Source organism: Mastigoproctus giganteus, chromosome 11 (assembly GCF_048544385.1).
Source record: "Mastigoproctus giganteus isolate SK-2022 chromosome 11, ASM4854438v1, whole genome shotgun sequence".
Taxonomy (NCBI): Eukaryota; Metazoa; Arthropoda; class Arachnida; order Uropygi; family Thelyphonidae; genus Mastigoproctus; species Mastigoproctus giganteus.
In genome coordinates, this window is record NC_143585.1 from 104,833,643 (window position 1) to 104,860,526 (window position 26,884).

At 37.7% G+C, this 26,884-nt stretch overlaps 1 protein-coding gene across 1 annotated transcript; it reads right to left on the minus strand.

Annotated features, from left to right (window-relative positions):
- Positions 1-17,794: 17,794 nt before the first annotated feature.
- On the minus strand, positions 17,795-22,115 carry LOC150078322 (uncharacterized). Its single transcript, XM_090384529.1, has 3 exons — positions 21,938-22,115; positions 18,268-18,427; positions 17,795-18,173 (listed from the first exon to the last, which is right to left on the minus strand). The coding sequence occupies exons 1-3, from the start codon at positions 22,113-22,115 to the stop codon at positions 17,795-17,797; spliced, it is 717 nt and encodes a 238-aa protein (XP_090240655.1).
- Positions 22,116-26,884: the final 4,769 nt, after the last annotated feature.

Here is a 26,884-nt window from a genome sequence, read left to right on the forward strand (position 1 = left end):
GCAGTCCTGTTAATACTAGTCGGTTGAATCGGCGATGAGATATTTGAAAATGAAATGCACAGAACGCTCTTATAGTAGTGTAAAATCTAAGTTCTATTTTAAACACGAGAAAACTTACCCGGCACGGACATTGGAAGGATTGACAGATACCTCAAACTTTAGATTGTTCCTTTATACCGAAATACATTACTGTCTTCCATGAGAGCATACTTCTTATGCATCGAAAAGCGTGTTATGCAAAAAAAAAAAAAAAAAAATATATATATATATATATATATATATATATATATATAGAGAGAGAGAGAGAGAGAGAGAGAGAGAGAGAGAGAATACCTCGAGATCGAAACTCGCTTCATAACAAAAGTCTCAGATATTAAGATTAAGTTATCAAGCAGCCAAAATACTTTTGACTGACAAAAACTGATTTTTGTAGGTTTTGTGGGTTACTGAGGCCTTATGGTCTTAGTGTGTTGATGATTATTCTACAACGACCCAATTATTGGCTTTGGTTGCCTTGGCGCAGATTCTTGACAACACAACCCACCCCGGTGGCTTCAAACCGAGAGGTAATTCTCTCGGTTTAAATCTTGTTCCGTCCTCACTGGTAGACTTTCTAACTACTGGTACATTATAGCAAGTGCTGATCGATTAGTAATATGTATGCTCGGTGTGTTCATTCGGTGTAAGGCCAGGAGGTGACCAGGCAATCTGCCTTACACCCTCCTCATTAAACTCGTGAACTGTCTATGTCCAGTCAGGTAGAACATTATCGTTCATGAAAATTAATTTTCTTTGAATTGCTTTGACATATATTGGTCTCAAGATTCCATTTTTATAATGCTTGTCCGGACCATTAATCTTCCGTTACCAAAGTGATTGTTTCTGCACAAAGGAAGGGTTGTTATGAGGCAGTCTGGCAATCTAGAGTAATACAGTACTCTAAACTTGAATGAGCGAAACGACGTTCTGCTCATTTTGACTTGGAAATCATAAACTCCACGGCCGACCGGACAAGCCAGGCGGGTAAAGTGCCTGCCTGGCAACCCAAAGGTTGCGGGTTCGAACCCCGCCTTGGGCTTGGATCAGAGTAAAATGCAAAAACTTTGGGAGGTGCATTATGGCCACAGAAGCCGATGCGCCAACAACTAACAAAATAAATAAATAAATTAATTAAATAAATAAATAAACTCCATGAAATTAAAACTTATTCATAGTTCTACCAATCAGAAGGGACGGGTTGGAATAACCGCAAATTAGGCAGTCCTGCAGTGTTGGACTAGCCAAGGTACCCATTTGTAGTATGCTTGATTTTGGACTATATTATTCAGAACTTAAAGGTCTGCTGAGGGGGGATTTTAGCTTTACTGTTCAATAAGAGAACTGAGCGCAATAAAAGTATTTTATGTATAAAAAAAGTGACTAGTGAATTTAAATACCCATTGCGGTGTACATTGGTATAGCATTACAATTTCACATTTTGGAGACATGATATTTTTAAAGCGCATTCATCTTGGGAATGTCAAGAATAAAGAATACTGTATAAAATGCAATAATAATACAAGAAGTTCGTTTACTCTCAGTATAACTGGGAAGAAGTCAACATTTCTGGGAGCAGAAATGTTGAACAAAATCGGAGTTTGTGAGTTTCATGAAGAAAACTAAATAAAAATACCAGTTCTAGCTGTACTACAGATCAGCTGACCTTTTGTCATAAAGTACGTCATCACATAATCACTGGAGTGGTGCTTAACCGCTGTATGGTTGGTGCCTCAGCAGGCTTTCAGAGCTGCCTTGAAATATTAGGCACTTGCGCAGGAAAAGGACGTATATTTTAAGGAGGTACATTTTCCTGCAATTACGTAATATAAGTCAGCATAGAGTGATAGAGTGAGAGGAACGAATAGGACGAGTGGTAGAGTAGACTACCGTGTCGTGAAACTCAAACGACATTATAGCAGAAGAAAGTAAATAAATATTTGCTGACCGGATCTGGTTTGAGTGAGTCATGCACTTAAACTGCAATTTTGGAACACGCCAGAGCTCTATGCCGGAACATTAGCAATGCTGTCTACTTGGGCGCATGTGCAATTTCAGCGATCGCGTCTTTGGTGAATTTTGCTGTAAGTGCACTTTGTGTCACTGCAGAAACGCTTCTCTAAGTACTAATAAAATGAAGTACAGCAAAGACGAAGAATTTATAGCGAAAGATTCCGGGAAAATTCGGAAAGATACAAAAAGTCTACTTGCGTTTTAATTTCATTTTTTGATGAAGCAAAATTCGAAACATATGCGTACTGAGTATCCGGGCTCATTCGGCGAGAATGAGCAGACAGATTTAAAAAAACAAAACAAACAAAAAAAAAAAAACATGTAACTTCTAATTTAAAATACAATAGGTATAAGAAAAGGAATATAGAATAAAGTTTTGTGACTCTGACAGGATGCACGCACCAGGATTTTTTTTGAGGGGGGGGGGGAAGATATGAGGATCAAAGAAAATTTGGAGGGGGGACTGAATACCCCGATATCACACCCGGGTGTGCCTCTGTTTGACACCCTTGATTCTGGTAATTACAATTTGTGAGAAAATAATTTATAAGAAAAATGTTTAAGAAAAGGTACCTGATGTTTAAAAGTTAAGCTACAACCATAAAATCTAAGATAAAGAGAAAAATATGCTTGACAGAAGTTTATAGAATCTCTTGGGAAAGAATATTCAGGGCCAGTCTAGAAAGATCAGAAAGCCCGGGTGCAAGAACTGATGCTGGAACTACTCGGCCCTCAGAGTAGTATCAAAAGACTCAACTATACTGAGTTTTGAAAACAAATATATCCCTATTTTCATGAAGAATAATAATTCGAAATCATGACTATCAGAAATCAAGTTTGAATTTAACTCAGTCTTGTCTAATATCTCTCACGAAGGGTTCCTCTGATCTTATGCTTATCTTTGACGGCACTCAGATTTCTAGTTAAGATCATATATGCCTATTAGGGATTACCCAGACTTTCAATCTTTCTTGGCATAACCACATCACAAATATTGCTTCCTTTGCATCTAAAAAACACAAAAAAAACTGGGTTTTCCACTTTCGCTGTGGATATTACTTCTCTTCTAAACAGCTACTCACTCTACAAATCTCAAATCTACTCTACCGTGGAATATTGTTTGTTCCCGCAACAGGAGTGATGCAATTAGGTTAATTGATGACCTATCTCTTACAAAAGTCTCTCCACTCCCTGTCTCACAACCATTCTGTTTTTGTTGCATACCTTTTCTACAGATACTTCCATGGGCACTGTTCTTCTGAATTGGCTTCTATAATTACCCCTCTCTCTTTCAAACCAGTCCGAATACGTGTCACAACCAGTCAGCATCATTTTACTGTCTAATTCAAACTCACAGAACCAACTTTTTTTCTTCCTCATTTATTCCTTCAGCTTCCGTTTTCTGGAACAACCTTCCTTCACACATTCCCCCTCCTTTCCTGAAAATGACAATCTACAGAAACTGAAATCTGACATCAACAAGTACAGTATCTGCAACCCACGCACGGTACTAAGTGCTATAGGTTTTAATACCTTTCATGTTTGGGGGTTTCATAAAAAAATAACGAATTTAATAATAGTAATTATTATTATTATATAAATGTATTAATATTTTAATATTAATTTTTTCAGGACAGAGAAACTGGCTACCCAGTTGTCAAAAAAAAACAAAAAAAAAAATATCACCAGTCGATCGACATTAACGGAATCCATATTGGTAGTCCATCAAATGCAAAGTGTTACGATAGTGTACGAGTTAGTGATTGCTAGATATCTCCATTACTTTTAGAAATAATTGAGGTCAGCACATTGGAACAATAAATGGAAGGCAGGGAATGGTCACCGTCATTTAGGAATTGGTTGGATATGGGAAAATTTTCACGTGGAAGGAAAAATACCAGTGGAATAAGAAAGCGTAAAATGGCGACAATTTTATTTTTCGGACTCTGAGATCTTAAGCTTGGGCTTTAAATATCTTTACCCCATACTGTCAATTTCATCTGTCCTCGTGGGTATCAGAGTGGTTACAATCAGCGTCCTCCCCATACTAGGTGGAAAAAGGCTCAAGTTCGGTTCAAAATTGACAATGGCACAAAGAACTTCTATGAGCTTTTTACACTCCCTGCAGGGGAGCAGCTTCCAGAAACTCCGGTTTTTCTTCCAGCAAACCAACTAGATAACACGCAATTTATGGACATAATACACGTCAGTGTGTGAGGTTATTCTTGGGTAACCCTAACATCACAATTTTCGATTTTTTGTCACATCTATCTGTTGCCTCTCTCCTCCGGACTTTACAAATCATTCAGAACTTTTATACTTTTTCTGTGCAACTGTCAAAAACTGTTGTATTAGGGCCGCAATATGAACAATTTTTTTAACAGTGAGGTTATAGGTTATTCTTATTGATGATTTACATATTCACAATACCAGCCAGTTTCAAATTCATAACTAGACATTAAAAAAAAAAAAAAAGGAGATTCCAGGTTAGTAAATCTGGTGAAGAATATCAGAGAGGACATATGCAAAGGAACCACCTTTAAAGTGGAAGGAATCATAGAGTGAATATTTAGGTCAGTAAGATGAGATGAGTAGCCAACCCATAAATTTACATCATTGAGATTGAACCTAAAACTACAAACATACATTTGCGAAATGAATAAAAAAACGTTTGGGGAATTTATTTCTTTTCTACAGATAAATTTGTTCCTATAGTTTGACTATTCACTGTACAGCTCTGCAGATGTTTGGAGTGGGATGGATCTTGTTATATGGATTGATGAAACTTTTAGTTATGGCATACACACAGAAAGATACTGTATATCCACCTGCTTAATATGAACGACACGGGCTAGGAGATGACCAATGCACATCCACTACTCAGACTTCTTTCAGTAACGGATAACAAAATACAGGAAACAACATTACACTAGTTTATCCGGGTGCTTCCTAAAGGATTACGAATAGATTGGGTTTGGTGGAATATTCATTGGTTGGACTGTAGAAATCACTTCAAGACTCTATCCTGCAAATGTAACGAATATTGAATCTTCTCATGATATCCTCTTATAATCTTAAAAGAGTATATATGTGGCATGTCTAGAAGTTTTAGTTTAATATAGTACTTGTGGGTTTAAAAATCTAAAATGTGACCCTGATTATACCCGATATGTGCTTTTTATCCCCAACGAAGTAGCAACTTTGAAATTTTGCCTTATGATTAAAAATATCTGAATATCTACTCCTACTGTCCAGTTTGATTAACAGTTTGTTGTTTAAAGACATTTTTTGAGATAATACGAAAAGTAAGAACTTTGTGAATTACTGTCGTTTCGTTCTTATTGCTTTAAACTTATGCGAAAGTTTTCTTTGTCTCATCACGTTCTATTTACAGATGAAAGACTGGAATTCAGATAGACTAGGTATCAATTTGGAACATACAGCCCATTGTGAATGATGTCATAAACATTTTGAATTGCCGATATTTAAGGATAACAATAATATTGCAAATAGTATTTCATATATAAGAACCACAATGAACGAGTTATACAATAAACATTATGCACTTTATAACAGATAATAGATATTGCTTCTGATAATGGGAATCAAAATGCTATATTTCTGTAGTATTAGAGAGAGAGAGCATCTGGAGGTAATCTTATGAATGGAACTAACAATTATCGGCTGATGCGTCAAGGAGCGCTGCTGAAATAAAATTTGGTTTGTACAGATGTCTTGGTTTGTCATGAATAGTCATGACATCATAGGGGAGTCAAATAGGACCAAAATTGGTGAGAACTGCTGGAGAAAAAAATTGCTATTCTGGCACTGGAACATAACAGACTGTTTTTTTTTTTTTTTTTTTGCACAATATGAACGCTGCGGCTCTTGTGTCATTGAACCATATAACAACAACAACAACTGGTGTGTTTTTAGTTCAGCAAACATGAAAACCGACCAAAGGATACACACAATTTACAGATATAATTATGGGTGCATGAGCTATTTTCTGGGATAATCTGAAATAGAAATGTCTTGTTGTTTGTGATGAAAGTAAAATTAAAAGGTGAAAATTAAGATTTATTACAATGTTTAAAATGCTAACATTCTTTGAAAAAAACAGCCACTTTTTGAGTGGTTCGTCAGTGTCCATGACATTAAACTATTAAGGACTTCAATAATTCTGCATATTACGATTTGCCATAAATGTAAAAATTTGATACGCTCTATCAGAGAGCCATTTGCTTTTCAAATAATATAATTAGTTGTAGATTATATAGAAAATTTTATGTATTCAAAGTATTTTTGTATGAACGCTACTTTTTAAATCTTCCTGCCGATAGAATTTTAAGAATTTTTGGGTATATATTCTCACGGGCTCCTTTTTTTAAAGAAAGATAGGAAACGTTCGAGGATTGTTTAATTGAAACACCTTAAGACTATCAAAACCATTTTATTTTTGAAAAATTTAAAGACCACCTTTAACATTTAAGCATGCGCCTTTTGTTCAAAAAAAAAAAAAAAAAAAATCTCTCTGCCGTTGATGGAACCATTCTTCGACGACTATTTTGACTTCAGCTGCCGAACTATAGCCTTTTAAATAATCGACCACAGAACACACTCAATTTACAGACATATTATATACGGAGCAATATGGCCTTAGTCGCTAATGCTCCTAAAAAACGACAACAACAAAACAAATAACCCAGCTCATCTTTTGAACAAAGTCTCTAGTCGGGTTTGCAATGTGTAGGCGTGCACTGTCACGAAGCAGGATGTTTTCTTTTGCCAGTTGTCCGATTACCTCAGTTGGATGCTAAGGCATAAGCAGTTCAAGGTTCAGCATACTGTTACAAGTTAATGTTAGCATCAGATAATATAATAAGAGCGGATAAAACTATCGACGTTTACCCCCTCTTATTGTACTCTATACTTAAATATATTATTATTTACTTGTATTAGTCATAACAAATTATTCACATTTTGAGAAGCCAAATGAACAGAATATTCTGTTTATATTTGGTCATGACATCATAGGTGAATCACCTATGATGTCATGACGAAGGACAGGAGAATTTACAGATATATTGACAATGAATGCAATAGTTAATCGTATTTATCAGCAGTCATTGGCTTGAACCACTATCAAATAAAATGCGTGTGCTGCTACACATCTGCGCTTGATCCCTAAGTTAAATCGGTCCTTTTCGCTTATTTTTTTCATTTCTGATACAGTTCATTAGAGCAGAGCAAAAAGATCGCTCACTCTCACTCTTTGTTGCTCCGTTTCTTGTTTAAGTCGTCTTTAACGAGAATGTCCTTCCTTATCTCGAACAAAAGCTTCAAACATCCTTTGTTATGAACTGTGTTACTTGAGATGCTAGTTGCATTTCCTCTTTCTCGTGCGCACCCTTTTTTGTTCCAGCTCCACCAAATCGTTGTTCGTGAGGGCAGCATCATGCGATTCCAACGCCTTCTCCATGTTACTTATGTCCACTTAATCGAAGCCAATTTCACTTTCCATTTCCACAATCCGTAACTGAATTTGGGAGATATGAATGGAGTGGATACAAATATCTACTGCGGCCATATAATCCGCCACACGCCATTCGTTGTAGCCCCAGTGACTTCTTCCCATTACGCCATAATATCGTCTGTGGATTTCCTAACATTGTGTCTCCTCCAGAACTCCCGAACTGATGGCTGCTCCTTGCCGTCTATCTCCCTGATTAGTTGTCGATGGCCCGCCGGACATAATAGGCTTTCAATATATTGCTATCACCCTTTGGTCCATCGGTTGTAACAAAAGAAGTCGTATTTGTTGTCGTAAAAAGACGATTTGCACGTTGTCATCCGGATCTGTACTGTTAACAGGATGGCCAGGCGCGTTGCGAAAAAGGCTCCGTTGTTGAGATTTTGTTCTTTACAATATTTCTTGATGAGGAAAGAAAAGAAATGAGAGCTATCCCTTCCTTCTGTAAACTAAATATCCAACGGCAGTTTAAAATATTGTCTTGAACTTTATAGCCTTTATATCCGCTTTGTTCTTGGTATACTTTTTTCTTTTTTTTTTTTTTGTGTTATAGGGGTTACTTTTTTTTTTTTTTTTTGGCTGGTGCAGCATAAGCCATAGGCTTCCTTGCACCATGTGGCCATTACTGATACTATAATTTTTTTTTCATGCATGTTATCCTACATCTCTTCTCTATACAGGAATCTAATTAGAGGCTTTTCCCCTTTTAACTAAGTTGCAATCAAATCACAGAACAGATATTTAGTGAAATGCTTTGAGCTCCAATTTACTGACACCATAATAACCTGTAGTTTTGAAAAGTATGCGGTGATAGTTCGGAAAGAGCGAAAAAAGTACCTCTCTTAATGAAAGGACATCAATGATTCTGATTCACAGTGAATGGAAGGACTTCGCTTTACACGAAAGGAAAGTTTCGTACAAGAGCTTCGCGACAGAAATGAAGCAATCGAGACGGCTGGATGAATAGGATTAAGAATACAGAGATAAAGAGTTTTTGTGCAGTGGGAGAGACAGAAATTAGACAGATAGATAGACAAGCAGAGGAGAGAGAGCGAGAGTCATCTAACAAATAGCTAACTTCTGAAATGATTCACCATTACTCTCTTTGATTTCTGTTTTGTGTAATGTAGCTCTTTAAAAAGTTTGGAATTTTCCAACGTTTTTCACTTCACCGAAAAGTATTCTTGCAAATGTAATGCTCGTATTATCTGCATTCTGCACTCGAGTTTTCATCCACGCTGATGACAGTTATTAAACTACAAGATATTATGCTAATGAAAGTTACAACGTCGCTGAAGTAAATTCCACATTTAAGCATCCATAATCGAATTTTCATTGATTTTCTTCTACACTCCCCAGCATCAGCTTTAATCCTCCTCATTGAAAAGAAAAATCAATGGAGACATACTATCAGTCTCTTAAACTCTCTCTCAGTCCGTCTTAGACGGGAGTGTGATATGCTGCTACAATGCTTAAAGATAATTTTCTCTTCTTAAGGTTTATGAATTATACCAGTCAGCCCGCTTTCCATACTGGTCTGATAAATTTTCGAATTTAGTAACTTTAGACATCAACAGCTTTCCTTCATCAAATAAATAACACTTCCCTAACATTGCCACCGGTTTCTGAGATTTACCGAAAGGAAATATTTCAGCTCCATAATTTTAGTACGGCTTGATTAATGAAAATCAGCAAATTATCCCCGAGATGTGGTTTCCTGTGTGCTACCACGGCAATATTTGGACTTTGAGAAAATAAAACAGCGCTGAAGATCGATGAGTGGTGGCTTAAACATTCTCCCGGAAATAGATGGTGACTGTGTACAAACGTGACGGTACACCGAACGGGAAGATAAACGACCTCATAGGGAAGTTGGGATTTGAGTGCTGAGATAATATCGTGGTAAGCCTGCAGCTGACCTGTGACACAACTAACACGGTAGCATAAGACAGTTATAAATGGAGAAATGTCGTCCAAGCGGACTTGTGCCATCGCGCGAAGATGCCTCTAAGAAAGAGAAAAGAAAGATAGAAATATGATTTGTCAGAATTTTATCAGTAGTAATGGTCAGTGGAACATAATAATAATAGAAAACACATGTGAATGATATTATGGTTTTCGCCAGTCAGTCCATAAAACGAAAAAACTGAGCGGTGCTTCAGTAAGCCTTATTTTCCGTCTATTCAAGTCTGGATAAAGAGAAGAGGACAAAACATTGTGTGTCAGGAAAGAACTGTGGCCTTCACTTAAATATAAATTATAATGTTTCGATAAGAGTAATATTATTTTTTTAGGAAAGGGAAAAAGAATTCTTAGCGTGCGTTCTTTCTGGATAAAGAATGCCAGAATTGACGAAATTATTTGAACTGATAACCAGCTCTACGTGGCAAAGATGTGATTTTTTTTCTGTGGGCAATTCAATTGTACTCAGACTGAAACACACATCTTATAGGGCTCTCGAATGTGTGTACCCAGTAGATAGGACTCGCTGCTTTCTTTCTAAGTGGAAAATATCCAGAATATTTCTTAATTTCGGCCAGCTGAAGTTAAGAAATATTTCCTGTTTGAGCGAGAGGGAACTTCTACGGCCTTATTTTCATACCGTGACCAGTTTAGTGGTCGATGGTCTTTTCCTTTCCGGAAACTGAAGTAAAAACTCCATTCGGACATAGTCGAAGCGATCATAGCATACAGTTCGGTTACACAGTGTACTGACGGCTCGTGGTTTTAGTTTCCTTGCGCAAAATCTACACAACTAAACTCAGATTCGATTTTAGATTTTGTTTAGTTGGATTCTTTTCAAGTTTGTTCATTAGAGAACAGACTTTGGAAGAAGATTGGCTGAGAAATTACGAGACGCTGTAGCATACCCAAACTCCCAGCTACTTGTAAATGATTATCTGAAACATTTTTGTGGCTATTTCAATTGTATTCAGATGAAGAACAAATCTTATAGGGCACTCGAGTGTTAGCTCGTGGATAGGCCTCGCTGCTTTCTTCCCATGTGGAAAACACTAAAGATAGCATTCAACTAAGGATTTAGCTTCACGAATTTAACAGCTTTGAGCTAATTAGGAAGATAAATAGCCGATTTAGTCCTAAAAACGACTAATACAGAAGGTAGGAGACCGATTTATTTTTAAATCTGCAATCTCTTACTTACGACGATCGCTTTAACAGTGATGTCCACAATTCTATAGTTATTCGACAGCATTGTTACCTGTACACTTCATAGAACATCCTTCCTGCCTCTTGTTATGCTAATTACATCGTCTTCCTAGAGGTGGCGTTGCTGTAGTAGTCGTCAATCATAGCTGCTTTCAGGAATGTCTGTCATAATTAGCGTGTTATTGAGCGCTTGGTGTGTGCGTATGTGTGTGTGAAGGCTATTAGAAACATCTATAAGCGCCTGTAGAAGGCATAAGGGGACGATGCTGCAGACCACAGTACACTGGTAGCGTCCCCAAGCGGATAATATTCTCAAAAGATAGATATGCCTATCTGCGCTTTCATCCGCGCATTGCCACCTCCACGAATATCCGACAGATGTCCATTTTTGTTTTTTATTGGCGAGGAAACAGAAGTACAAGCGTTTGAATGCTTTTGGAGTTGCTCCAAGTTGCTTTTGGAGCAACTGTCTTTTTTTTTTTTAATGTTCATGAAATATGCTATCGAACAATATTAATGTTAATTATATAACGTTTCGAGCAAATGCTTTTTAAATATGAGTAAGATGCATTCATGATTGGTTAGTTGTTGTAGAGCAGGGTTCGGCAACCTGCGGCTCTTTAACTTTTGGCCCACATGAAGCGCAATATGAAATGGAGTTAGAAGACTTAAAAATCAAGGACGTGGAGTGTAAGACTAAAATGCCTTAAAACTGAAAGTGAGGATTTGAAGAGGCAAAAGGCTGCCCTTTTGCCTCTTCAAAAGACCAAATTGTTGTCGATGCGTGGAGTAGCTTACCTGACACGTATATAAATTTGAAAATATTTGCGTTTGGACTTCTCTCAGTTTTTGGTTAGACGAATTTCTGCGAGTAAATATTTTCGAACATGAACTATATTAAAAATAAATCAAGAAACTGTCTGAACAATGCGAGTATCTCAGCATGTTTAAAGATGAAAATCACGGCATACTCGCTCAATAAGTTCAGCAGCAAAAGTCATATTAATTCGTACCTAATTGGATGTTTGTTACGTTTTTTCAGTATTAATAAATAATATTTCAAAAAATATATATTTTTAATAAAACGCCTTCCCACTCCATTCCATTTCTTAAATCCCCCTCTCCTCTAGCTTGAGCTGAGGTGTGGCTCTTCGGATTCTCTCTTTTTTTTTTTAATTAGATCAAAAATGGCTCTTCAATCAAAAAAGGTTGCCGACCCCTGTTGTACAGTTTTAAACGCATCAGCGACTTAGAGTCATATTAAGGCGTATATAATGCCTGTAAATTGCGCTTGTTCTGTGATCGATTTTCTGTTTGCTGGACGAAAATCCCAAAGTTTCAAGGAGAAAGAAACATTCTACCCTAACCTAATACTGTACTGACTAAGTCACCCACATTGTGAAAAAAGACTCATAAAAAGTTCTTTGCGCTATTGGCGGGATTCTAACACAGGTCTCTTCCACCCGGTGGTAGAATGGTAATTCTACCATTCTACCACCGGGTGGAGGAGACCTGTGTTCGAATAGTGGGTAGAATGGTAATTCTACCCACTATGCTACCAACGAGGTCTAGTAAGACGCATTAGCGTGTGGAAATTTTAACGCTATTTGTATGAAGATTTTAACTTCTAAGGTTTCAATAATTTACTGAAATATTTTATTGTGATATTAAAAAATAATAATAATTTTTTAATACCTATGAAATGTATCCTGCTGAAACGTTCTTCTGTGATTAGGAATTTAGTCTTTAGGTATTCTAATAGCTCAAATTTTGTAACTTCTTTTATGAGGGTGCTACTTGCGTAAGATTTTAATATTAGTTACCTGTCTCAACATGCAACTTAAGCTTTAGATTAAAATGAAATCAGACACTGAAATTGGCGTATTCACTCTGCTAAAAATATATCCTTAGAGAACGCTCAGACAGAAAAATTGCTAGTCAGTGCAAGCTGGTCACCATATGACGATGATGTGGATCTTAGTTTCCTTATGCTTCAATCCGGTGGAAGTGATGGATCAGCAGAGACGCTCGTAAGAAGCATCTCTGCTGATTCATTCTTTCCTCGTTTTGAAATGGCATATTGGTCTTCCAACTCGAACTAAACAAATCTATTTTATTCATGGCTGGAAATATCCAGCAAGAGAACATTCTTTCATCTTTTAGTCTCCGTTTTACCTCTCTGTACCTCCTTAACGGAGCATAAAGGAAGAAAGGTGCGTGCTGTATATCAAAGACAGGGGTCACCGGTCAAACCCTCACGTTCCCGTGGATGTAACTCGGCAAATGGCGTTGTGAATTGTTTTGGTTCGACCAATCACGAACTTTCTCCCTCGTTCACCGCATGTGACTCACCAAGTATGGTATGCGGGCCATCTGTTGTCGGGGAAGTTTTAGCAGCCTCTCGTAGCGTCACACTCTATTTCCCAGCAGCACTGTTCGCTACTCCCAAGCTGTGTCTGTCTGTGAACGTCACTGGAAACCTCCTGGAAGGCAAAATAGAAGGGGCGTTCAACCGACGCGTCTTACGAGTTTCTCAAGGACAAATGGTCTCTCTCTTTTTAGACAAATGATGGAATAACCTCACACATCAACCTGGGAGGGATGTAGCAAGTGGCGGAATAGTCAATTACACACACACACACACACACACACACACACACACACACACACACACACACACACACACACACACACACACACACACACACACACACACACACACACACACGAAGCAATGCAGAACTTAGCTTTAGTTTAGTTTTGATAACATTAGTTCAATTCCGTTCACTGGCATTTGTTTTATTTCATGATAGACTGTTTTAATAATCGATTGTGGCAATCATTCGATTATACCCATATACAAGGCGATTCAGGCGAATCCTATATCGAAATCGTATATGGAGCAGGACTGAGTTGTTTTAAATTTTGCAATGAGACAACTATGGTTAAGAGACGCCAATTGTGTTTTGTTGTGGGAGACCACAGGTGGTACCTTACCCTAAATACTATGCCACTATGTATCGTGTTTGTAAATTGCGTATATTCTACGGTCAGTTTGTTTTGTGGAATGAATAACCTCCCTGAACAACACGTTTCTGTAAGGAAACCACAAAACTGTTGTTTACAATGGGAGTATTTCTAAACTTTCGTCGGCTATGGGAATGAATCCAGGCCTTTATCACTTTGTGTAAGAGAGCAGCTGCGTTATATAACGAATTTATCACCGAGGTCAGTGCAGTAGGAGGCCTATTTTACAGAGCACAAAGATGGAATGAAGGTCTACAGGATCGCAAACACATCTAAGGAATTTGATTAGTTACCCTCAGAGACACACATCTGGTGAGTATGGGCTTGGCACACCCAGGGTCCTGAGCTGGATATCATCATTCTTCTCTTTCTTGGTGATTCCTTTCTACTTTGACTCTCTCTCTCTCTCTCTCTCTCTCTCTCTCTCTCTCTCTCTCTCTCTCTCTCTCAGGGTAACTTGGGAATTTTTTTGGCTGGTGCGGCATACGCTTTTGGCTTCCGTGCACCATGTGGCTAATAATAATAATAATAATTATTATTATTATGAATGATTACTTCGAGACCAACACAACACCACTCCACCAGGCCATAAGGAAGATAGATAAGTGATATACCCGACTCAACCTAAGCGAGGAATCCCCACCCACCCAGACGGCACAAGAAACGAAGTTAGAAAGATGGGCAAAGAAGACACTCCATGGCAGACATTACAATGACCTCCATCAAGATCATATCGACAACATTGCTTCCAATGCATGGCTCACAAGCGGGAAGCTCTTCTCCGAGACTGAAGGATTCATACTGGCCATCCAAGACCAGGTAATCAACACCAGAAACTATAGAAAATACATTGCAAAGGAGCCCGGAATGTCAGATGACATATGTCGACGATGCAACCTGGCCTCAGAAACGATCCAACACATCACCGCGGATCGCAAGGTGATCACCCATAGTGAGTACACTCATAGACACGACCAGGTAGCCAGGATAATACATCAGAAGCTATCAAGGAAATACCAATTGATCGAAGAAAGTGTACCGTACTACAAGTACGAACCCCAGGCAGTACTAGAGACCCCAACCCACAAGCTGTACTGGGACCGCGCCATAATAACGGATAGGACGATCCCGCACAACAGAGCGGACATAACCTTTGTGGACAAGAAGGAAAAGGCTACCTATCTGATTGACATAGCAGTACCCAACACTGGCAACCTGCAGAAAACCCATGGGGAAAAATCAGGAAGTACACGAACCTAAGACAGAAGATCAAAGAGATGTGGCATATGCAACAAGTAACGACCATTCCGATCGTCGTATTAACAAAAACACAGTTATGGTACCAAAGACCCTATATAATAGCCTAGCAGCAATAGCGAACAGCGAACACCTACAAGGAACTCCAGAAAGTCGCAATCCTGAACACCTGTAGGACAGTTAGAGAGTTCCTCGACCAACAGTAACATCAGACATAACAACAACCACCCTGTGTACTTGGTAGCAATACCCGTCATGCAGTGGAACCCCCTATCAGGGAGAAATAATATAAGAGCAATAATAATAATAATAATACAGAAATAATAATAAAGTCTCGATTATATCGAAATACTGATTTCAATATGAAATGCTTTATTTCTATCTGAGTTATTTTTATTTAAACAAGTAAAGTTGAGAAATTTTTATGGACAAATGGGAATATCCAAAATTCAATAAAGGGTGTGATTAATAAGCAAAGAATACAATACAAAAATTATACAAAAATTAATTTTCATACGGTTTGTGTGGTTTAATGACACGTGCATAATATTTTAGAATGCTTTCAGAAAAATTGGAGCCGAATATCAAGCAAAATTTAAATATGTTCACTACTCCATTCGGGTAAAGAATCTTTGCCTTGAAATAGTTGCTTCTGATATATGTATATATATATATATATATATTCAAGAAGGTAAGTACATTAAAAATAAACAAAAAAGGAAACAGATTTCCTGGAAAGAATGTGTCACGACTGTATGACACACCGAACACAGTATGGATGGTTACACAGGTGAGCTTCCTTCTCATGTCCTTGAAGTTGGTACATATTGGAGTCCTGCCAACCGGACTGATATAGAACATGACTCTGTGTACACCTGACTGTCTTCCTTTATGCTTATGTAAGCTAGCTTCGGTGGTCGGACTAATCACATCTCTCTCTCTCTCTCTCTCTCTGTCTCGTTCCTTTGTTGAAGACCACTCCTGTTCCTTTAGGGCATTAGTATAGTAGAATCACAAGCTTTGTCAATGGTGACTTTATTCTCTCCTTTCTTCTTGTCTCTTTTTCTCTTTTCACTTCCACTATTATCTGTCTCTCCTAAAAATAGAATAAAAATAAAATTTTATTTTATTTTTATTCTATCTTACTTTAGTAAGGTCATAATAACTTCTAACACTCTCTTTCTGACAGGTAAACGAAGACTGACTCGAACACCTTTATAATACTTTTCATTCTTCTTATCATTGGTGATTTATGGGCTATCGTTGAACAGAGAGATGTGTATCAAGAATAATGATTCCTTTGTAAATAATTTTGGAAATAGTTTTCAATAAAAGCCTTTTATTCATTAAAACTGTCTTTAATTATAGCACACTCAGGTTAGCATTTCGAAAACGTTAATAAATTCAATCAGAATAATATACAACCAGAAAAATAGGCTGTACCAGGAACTAAAAAAAAAGTGAACATTGAAAAATGTTTCTCATAACGTTACAGTTAACATCATAAAAATATTTATTGAATAAGAATACAGTGTAAAATACATTATGATTTTACAGCTATAAATATTATTTTGTTCAATAAAATTACCTAAACAATATCTTTGAAACTTAATAATTTCTCAGAACATTACAGTTAAAAACAGGTATTATTTTAAAGGTTTTATAGACTATACTAGGAGATTATATATATATATCTTTGAAACTACAATTTCTCAGAACATTACAGCTAGCAAATAAAATAAAATAAAAATCGTTTTATTCAAAAAAAAATCTACAATGAACGTCATTTTACTTCTAATATAATTTTCCTTGCTAAAAATAAAAATTTTAGATTGTTGCTTTTCTGGTAGGTTTTAATGTAAATGTGTTACAGTATATTTTTCGATATTTTGATAACTACTATGATGAACATGGTAAGAAAATTTGATGTATAATAAAAGATTCGATTTGCGCTCACACACACCATAAGCCATGTCCATCAAACTTCGTTGGCTAGAGGCCAAAACAAATAAATGCTGAAGACTACGCAAAAGTTTTCTCGGGCCGCAATAACAGTACCAATAATTATACATTTTTAGTGGTGGAATTTTTTGTTATTAGGTTTTATATTTACCGTTTATTTATTTATTTATTTTTTTTACATTGAATGATTAAGTACGAAAATTCAACAAGTATTGTGTGATACTAGTAATATTCTTATTATGTGGTTATAATAACATTGTTAAACACCGAAAAGATATATAAAACGTCATAAAAATCAATAGAAAAATATTACTTAAAAACAATATTTTCAAGTCAATGTGAAATTTTGTGATAATTAATTTTAAATTTGGCGGTTGATAATAGGATGCTTACATGGTCGCAAAATTGACCTGGCCAACGGTTTGGGTAACTCTGCTTAACCTAAATGTACAATTAAAATTTATGTTAAATAAATATAATGATGCGACACCATTCGTATCTATCGATTAATTTGTATATTTTCTTCATACGGTCAGCTAGCTACACAGTGTTTTGAAAGATTCGTTCAACCAGAGGGATGCCAACGTTCCTGGAAAGAAAAGACGATGTATCGCTACGATAATTGAATAACTGTCTTCTTTTTATTATTTATTTATTTTTATAAATTAATATACTATCGTGTATTGATTAACATATCAATCGTTGAAATTAACCAATAACATTATTACGAGTTTAAATTACAATTTTTACATTTAAAAAACAAAAAAAAATTTACCATCATTTGATTCCTTAATCAGTTTAATAATGTTGGAGTTGCCCCAATGAAACTGAGTAAGTTTCTTGTGTGGGTTTCCTTCTGAATTTTTTTATTACACTCAGCAGCTCCATTTTGGCATCCAGCTTATACTCGAGTGGAATTAGTTTCATCTCTGGCACAAGAGATAATAAAAAGTTTCTATCTTCGTCCTCGGGCTCGACCTTCTTGTTTATAGAACGTGTAAGCAAATCATATAACTGGTCCTCAGCAAAAGCAGATTTTTTAGGGCGTTTACACTCAGACCTACCGCTCGGCTGCGAAAATTCTATTTCTGGAGAAGGTGGATGCTCCAATGACAGCTGAACTTCGACGTTCGAAGCAACTTCATCATAGTCCTCATCGTCAACGTTAGATAAGGTTCTGAAATAATAAATACTTCAGTTAAGAAGAATCTTATCTATGTTAAATAAACTCTTTTTATTTAGGAATTTATAGTCGACCATTCATCCTTTACCTTTTATTTGCAACAACGGGAATTAAAAATGCCAGCTGTTCGAAGTACACGTATGGTTTTCGTGGTTCTGCTGCAGACCCAGATGGTACTGACTTCCTCTTTTGCAGTTCTCTCGAAAAAGAACTTCGAATTCCTTTCCACTTTTTTTGCAGATTGATTTCTGCGAAATAAAAATTCATTATCAACTAATTGGAAAGCTTATTAACAACGTAACCACAATAATTATTTTTCACTTTTCTGTTTAAGTACCGCAATTGGTCATTAACCGATATGCATTTGGTTCTGAATCCAAATACCGTAATTAAAATTATTCGTTAAAAAATATAGATTTTAAAATGATTTTATAAACTTGAAAATGGAAGAGATTAATAGTTTCAAGTTTATAAAATCATTTTCCAAATCCAGGGGTATCCTGATACTTTTAGCAATGTAGTATATATAAATACCATTCAAGAATCCGACAGCTTAAACTGTTATCATTGTTCTGTTTCTTAAATAAAAAACTAAAATAGAAATTTAAAGTATATTACTTTAAATTGTATTTTAGCAATATAAGTACGACTTTAATTTTAATCGTGCTTCCAAGTATCTGTACATCAAATCTGCTGACCATAAAAGGACAAAGAATAGATTGGATACAATCATATTCTAGGCAGAATGAGGTGAAACATTGTACAATACTTTGTCAGAGTAAAGGATCGCTCAGCAATAGATTTAACAAATAATGATTACTTTTCAAAAAGAATAGATTAGTTTAACATATTTGAAATATTTTCACTGTCGACAGGGTGTACTGATCAATCAACAGTACATAAGTATAGTACAATGTGTTATCATGAGAGCGGAAGAAAATAAATGGGATAGAATTTCCATATAATTTATAATAATAATTAATCGATATCATATAGCAAACTGCTTCTAGATATCACATCTCATTTAAATATTTCCATCCTCCTTTCTTTCTTGCAAAATATATCAATCACTCGACCAAAAAAATCTGTTTTTTTCCTTGTGAAATGGAGTAATCTTTTATCAATGGACATTACTGGCAACATTGAAGGTCCCTTGTGCCATGGAGTTCCGAAAAAGGATTTAATTCTTTTTAATGGTGATCATGCTCTTTCTGCCGAAGAACATATCTCCGAGACGGGCGGAACTAATTTGCATAATTTGCACAATTCTGGCGTACATTAACTAGTTCAGTTCAGTCTCCTTCAAGTGGTTTAAATTCTTCATTTTTTTCCCCCATGAGTTTGAGCAGATAGCCAAAGCTTCGAAGATGAGCAAATTCGAAAATTTCCCATATTTATGCTTCAGGCTGTTTAAGGCAGCTTCAGAGAAACTTCTTTTACACTCATCACATTTACTAAAATTCATGACTTCCAGAAACGTCATACTTGCTGCGTTTGTGAACCTATACTTTATTTGCATTGAAACAACATCAAATATTTCAAAGTAGTGACGTCTGTGAACAGTTTTTCGATCTCCTACATCCGAAATTCGTAAGCGAATAGTTTTCGGTGCGTCTTCAACGATTTTCCATACCCGTTCCAAATCAGCCCAGCACTTTTTCAAAACCGTTCTTTTCTTGCAAACTTTCTTCTTTTTTTTTTTATTTTTAAGAAGCTCTTCGGTTTTTATTTGGCAGTATACTACATCGAAGGTTTTCTTTTGTAGAATATTAATCAAAATCTGTCAAAGAAGCACAAAATCCTCCGGCAACCAAACATGTTCGCGCATATCATGCATGCGGATTTGCCATGTTAGGCCCGAACTGGTTATTGAGTTTCTTTTTATATACATTCAGTTTCCACTAATCGCCCATTATACGGAGTTCCAACGTGTATGCACAACTTTAGGGAACTTCTGCTTTTGCTCAAGGTCCCAAGCGTTACTTACTTTTGTTGACACCGAAAGAAACGAGGAAAATTCATTCAAAGTTATAGAGAATATTCTATATTCTTTGATATTTGAAAGAGCTTGCGAAAGCATAAGATCCAGCCTATGAGCAAATAGTGCACGAACATGTTGGAATACATTAATTCGTTCTGAATGTGTTTTGATAAGCCATAAAATTGTTTTCCATGTGACTTTGCAGACAATCTTCGTATTCGCTTCGGTGAGGTGTTGCTTCTTCTTCATGCCTCTAGGATCCAGATCTTTTCCATAACTTCTTTGCCACAAGAGGTTGTGGAATACGAGTTCTTTCATATGTCATAAGCTTGATGGCAAAAGATATGTGGCTTTGCGAAAATTCATCGCGCCGAAATACTCTTCGAAGATTATTTAAAGTATTATATCATCGACATTTAATCTAAACACTGATTGAGTTGGCCAACTCACGATCTTGGAATTTTCTAATTGGAAATGTAGTGTGTATTTAATTTCTTGAGATAAGGTGTGGGCTTCCGTTTTTAATGATTTTATGCTTATCCATAAAGCTGCAGTTACTGAATGGATTTTATATCAGAGTTGCTGATATGCAGCTGCACGGTTGAACATTGGTAACGTCATAATTATTATAACGTGACTGTCCTGTGCACTAATTTCTGCGACTATGCAAACAGAATATCTACACGAGGGGAGCTGTGTCAAATTGTGGGCCCCCAAGGGTAAATACTCGATCTCATGACATTTATGAAGGTTCATACAAGTTACGAATTTTATTTAAATCTCATATTAGCGTATCTCCTTTAGTGTTGCCATTTATCTTTATTTTCATATAGATTTAATCCTGTTAACCTGTGAAAGTTGACCACTCTTGGGGTAGCCGTACAAAACGTTAGAAGGCCGCGAGTCGCCATTTGACATACCCATCTATATGAAGCAACGAATCGGGACAAATGCATCCCTTCGTTCGTATTCCAAAGAGAAGCTTCAATTCTGAAGACAATACAAGTGCAATTGGTAGACTGTCCGTTCATAAAAATTAAATAAAAACATGTGGTGCTATTGAATGGAGAAACTGTGTATTTATTACAATTTCATATGCAATTACATGCTCGACAAACTTCAAGAAAACGTTGATATAGAGCGTGTACCTCTATCTGTTCGGTGAATGTCAGACTGGCGATTTTTCTTGCAGTTTCCGCTGCACACGCGCAGTTACCCCGTGAGAGCAGGGTTTCTACGCAACGCTATCAAGGTCAATGGAGCCTTAGCGTTATGTACAGTAAACGAAGTGTTGCCTATCTCCTTTCGTCTGAGACAGCTACATTCAGTCCCTATTAGACGCCTCCTACAATTCCTCTGGGAGGATTCGAACCTCGACCTCTCCGATGGAGTGAAAAGTGGCGAACTCACTATATTGTCACGGAAGATAAATTTAAAAATTTTAAGTTAAATTTAAAGATGCTAAATTTAAATTTCGATTTTTTTAAAATTCTGTTATAAGAAAAAATATGCACTTGAATTCAAATAAATGATTAATAAATCAGAGATAAATTATTTATTTATTTATGATTTCCAGAGTTCGGTAATATTCGTGACATTTCACTTAAATATCCTCTGTAATATCTCTGTAATATCCTCTCACTTAAAATCACCTAATAACGTTTATTGTAATCTAATAAAATTTAAAATAATCAGGAAGGTATTCTAACAATGTATTGTAAACTAATAAAGGTGGAAATGATCATCAAAAGTCTGTTCATCCATTTGATATACGTACCCACTTCTCTTTGCATTCCAATGGTCATGTCTTCGAAATTAGCAACCACAGCTTTGCACACTTCTTGCCAGCTTTGCTGTTTTCTAATTCGGTTATTATAATCGTAACACCTTGTGTCCCACAGTGGAGGACGTTCCTCAATAGCAGAAATCAATACTTCAACGTCCACGTATTCCATTTTCAAATGAACGGTTTTAAATTAAAAAAAAAAAAAAAAAGGGCCGGAGTGGCGTACAAATTTTATGATGTTGTCCGCTCGAAAGGTCTCATTCAACTGCATGTGACGAGCAGTGGCAAGTAGTGGAAGGGAATTTCAAGTTGCTCTCTGTAGCTGACAGTGGCGCCACTCACTGTGGACTGTCTAAATGGGTCTTTTGTTTCTTGGACGCTTCGGGCGGTGGATGGAAGTTTACTTCGTGAAAGGGCTTGTTCAAATTTCAAGCGTACAATGGAGCCGCAGTTCCTCTTTCAATAGATATCTCGTCGACGTGTCGTATCCATTTTAAAGTAAATGTTTCTTACCTTGTGCATATGGTTTCTACTAGATTATATAATTCTATAAATCATTATAATCAATTTGTAAATAAGTATGCAGTGTTGATGCACAAGGAAAAGTGTGGTGAAAGAGAAGATGGTTCTTTCTAGCTTTGGATTATTTCCGAAATGTAATTCTAAGTATTTATTCCTATACCTAGAAATTTCCAGGTACGTCTGATCTGTGAAACCTTAGAATAGCCTACATAGGCTCGCTCCAGTAGGTTCGACAGCAGGCCGTGGAAACGATTTTTTAGATGGGTTAGGGAAGCGTTTTCCCCTTTTGTTCACGCTTTCTGTTGGCAATTTTTTATTTTTCATTTTGCCAGGCACTTCTCTGTTTGCTTATAACATGGAATGCTAGATTTTTGGTATGTAATACAACAGGCTAAATATGTGATTTTGCTTTTTGTGCTGGCTCTTCTAAGCTTGTCTTGCGGTGACAGCCGGCTTATGCGGTGTATGGCGTCATTTTGCGCTCTAGGTAGAATCGTTGTCCTCCCCCATATCTAATGGAAAAGACCCAAGTTCGAATCGCATGAGCCACGGAGTGAAAAAAGCCCATTGAAGTTCCGTCGATGACGCGAGGAATTTTAATGGACTTTTTTTCATTCTGTGGCTGAGTTAGTCGGTCTCAGGCGTAGATATCAAGATTTCCCCCCCAGGAACCTGGTGTTTTTCGTCCTGCAAAACAGACAAATCGAACATAGAACACACGCAATTAACAGACATAACACACACAGCACAGCACAGCACGGCAGATGAATTTAATTATTCTGGAAGCCTAAAAATAATAATAAAAATAGTTTGAATCGCATCGATGACGTGAGGAATTTGTTATGGGCCTTTTTCACAACATGGCTGAGTTAGTTGGTCTCAGGCGAGGGTAACATGCTTTTTCCTCTCGGAAACTCGAGTGTTTCGTAGGAAAAAAAATAGGCAAATTTAACATAGAACACGTGCAGTTTACAGACTTTTATATACGGTGCAATATGGCCTAAGTGGCTGATATGCGCTTAAAATCCTACAAAAAAAACCCAAAAAAAAAACCTTATTTTGCTTACTTTGGAAGGTTGGTTTGGGCACTGGGCGTGTGAATTCAATTTAGCCCCGACCTCACAACTTTTATATTCACCCATAATACCCCCAATCTAATTCCACAACTTTTACTACTTAACTTTTAATTTCGTGAATAAACGTTTACGTGATATTTTTCATCCTGATCAAATTTAACATGATAAATTAGAATATGGTGTTAGAATTTTAGGCTCTGTTATATGAAAATCAGGCGGGCATGTCCATAGCAGGGTGGTCAGGTGAAGTCAAAGTACAGAGTTAGAACATTTGTGCGTGAGAATCTTCACGCTAAAACTACAAAACACGCTAATATTTCTGTAGAACCTACAACACAAACACCTCTGACCCACAGATTCCGTCTCGGAGTATAAACAAAAAATATTTCTGAAAGTGCGATCTACAACAGAAATTATACTGTAGCGTAGTGTGCAGAATGTATCTAATTGGGTTTTATTTTTCTGTAGAGTGGAACGTGTTTGGAAGACTTGGAACGGTGAACGGCTAGTGGCAGGGCGATACCAGGACATTAGGAAGTTGAGGTGATCAGAAATTTAAGTATGTAAAGAGCGATTTCAAGGGTATGGCAACGACATAAAGGGACATCAAAGGTGTTTCGAGAGGAAGTTCAAGATCGGCAGAGAGTTATAAGATGCCAAGTTTATCGTTACTGGAATTAACATCATTGAAGTTTGACGGTAGATAGGATTTCCCTGAACTCTCGATGGTAGGAAAGCCAATTTCAAGGAAACCTGTATATGGGAAATTTACATGAAAGTGGACTCTATACTAGATGGCCCGCAGTTTTTGTTTTTTCTTTCACTTTTTTCCATAGAGAAGCAGACTGATTTGGTACAGAGATTTATCTTCGAGGAATCATCAAGTGCCTCCGAAATATGTGTACCTTATGGTTCCTACCCTAAGAGAGAGAGAGAGAGTTTAGCCACACATTTTTATGAAGGACGAAAGTCAGCTACTTTACTTTTACTGCTCGACCAGTAAAACAATTGCTTCAGACCACATTTAATGGTGATTTCTGGGCATGTTAGAAATGCTTGACCACCTCGCTTTTCGGGACTAAACCTTGTGACTTATTTATTTTTGTTTACGGGCAAGTGAGCGGCACGGTTGGTTTCCCGATTGTTTCATGTAATGCGTCTCCTAGACCTTAGTTCATCTCCGCCATGGTTCTCTGTGATGATATACAAAACTCTGTACAATGGCCAGAATGAGTGTAGTGCTATGTTTGCGTAGTGTGTGTGTTATGTTGTTTCTAGCCAGTTAGCTACCAAGGAAGCAGCGATTACCAGGAAGGCTGCTTCCCAATACCCACACACGCCACAAGGAGGCGGCCCAGCTATACACTTACTAAACTAAATGTAATATTACCAGCACCCAAAAGGAAGCGCAGAGTAGTGTAGGGTTATGTTGTTCATCTGATCTCTTATCCTGGGGATCCGTGGAACACTACCAACCCCTAGTTCCGTATCAGGCGCCTGAAGCCCGGCCAGATAAGGTATAAGGTATAAGGTATGTTAGTGTCTAACGGCTCCTGGGATTTCTCCCATCTCCGCGGGTGTACATTGTATCGGGGCCAGAAATTTCAAGTGTGTGGGGGTCATGTGCTGTATATTGTGTTGTGCCCTTTGTTCCTCCGGTCTATTAGCCGCCGAGCCCCTAGTGGGACCCGACGTTACCACACCGTGCCACGGGGAGGCTGACCGGGTGTACCACTGTAGCTAGAGTACTCTGGCGGGTCCTGCCACCTACTTTCCTGGGATTTCAGTGGCTAGGACCAGATTTGAGAATGAGATGATCGCTGTTTCTTGAGCAACGGTTGTAATTTTAACAGAGCGTAGGGTTGTTTGCTGATAACTTGTTCTAGGGCCAAATAGGTCGGGCAGTAATTTTGATGTTTTTAGATTTAGACCTGTGGGGCATGTGTGTATATATATATATAAAACGTTATGCAAGAGAAAAGTAAGGGAGGAAGGCAGAAGACTGGAGGGTAGGAAACAGAAGAAAGGGGCCAACAGGGAAGATGGCCCCTGATGACAGTGTGGCATACCCAGTACCTCACCAGAGAGAAGAGTGGGGTGGCGGGTGGACGAAAACCACCTCCCCACAAAAAAAAAAAAAAAAATCATTCTGTAAGAGAACAATAGGGGGGGAAGAGTAAAAGAACAGATGGTAGGAAACAGAAGAAAGAAGCCGAAAAAAAAAAAAAAATGAGAGAGAGATATACCCCGCAAGTTCAGGGTAGGTACAGCTAGCACGGCCAGTCAGTTAGAGCTGACAACTTCCTGGAAATCCAGCAGTGTGAGTGCTGCTATGGTGGATGGGTCATGTTCAGTAAGGTCTGGTTTAGGTGTCGTCATTGGGACTCCATTTGGTGAGTCTGTGTCGCATCCAGACTGAAGGCTGGTCCAGTAGTCCATGATAACGAATAGTGGGGGTGGTCAAAACCGGGAGTCCAAGATTGATGGTCAAGTCCAGGGATCGATGGTAGGCCTCTTCTTGATGAGATGTGTCATGTCTGGTCGAGAGAAGTTGGTCCAGGAATCAATGACGAGGAATTTGTCAAGGTATGTGTGGACCCTGTCTTTGATTGCACTGCTGGTCAAGTCTTGTGCAAGTTGGTCCAAGGCGTTAGCATCCATGGCTCAATGATGCGTAGCAACAATTGGCAGTCATGGTTGTTATGACCTATTGATTCGGATACTAAGGTGGTGGTAGCGCTTTCTGCCTGGTAAATAGGTCCATTGCAAATTGAGTCAGAGCTCGGTAAGTTTCTTCATTCTGTAGGGTGAGGTGTTCTTGATTTTGGTAGTTGAAGCGTAGTTTCGTTATTAGGATCCTCCTGAAGTCCTCGTAGATTTCACAGCTGTGGGCAAGGTGCTCCCACGTCTGATCCTCTCCACAGTGGCAGTGGGGTGAGTCTGAAATTCTGAAGTCATGTAGTTTTTTCTGGAAGAAGCCATGTCCAGTGAGGAGGTAGGTAGCATAGAGTCCTGGTGAAAACCAGACAGGTGTGAGGGGGTAGGAGGCCCTGACATCAGGGAGGAATCTTTTGATGACAGCGCCTTTAGTTGATGTCTGCCATCTTTCTTGCCAGGTGTCTGTTAGATGTTCATTAAGTCTCTTCTTTTCAGCGTTTCTATTATTTGCTGGGTCAGTGGTGAAACCTGCACAGGTAACTGCTCTTCCTTTGGCTATTTGGTAGAGCAACCCATGACGAACAATCTCCAGGTCCAGTGGAAGAGATCCAGTGAGGACCTGGAGCGGATGGGTGCTGACAGTGCGACAGGCACGCGAGGACAGAAGGAGAAGAGAGCGCTG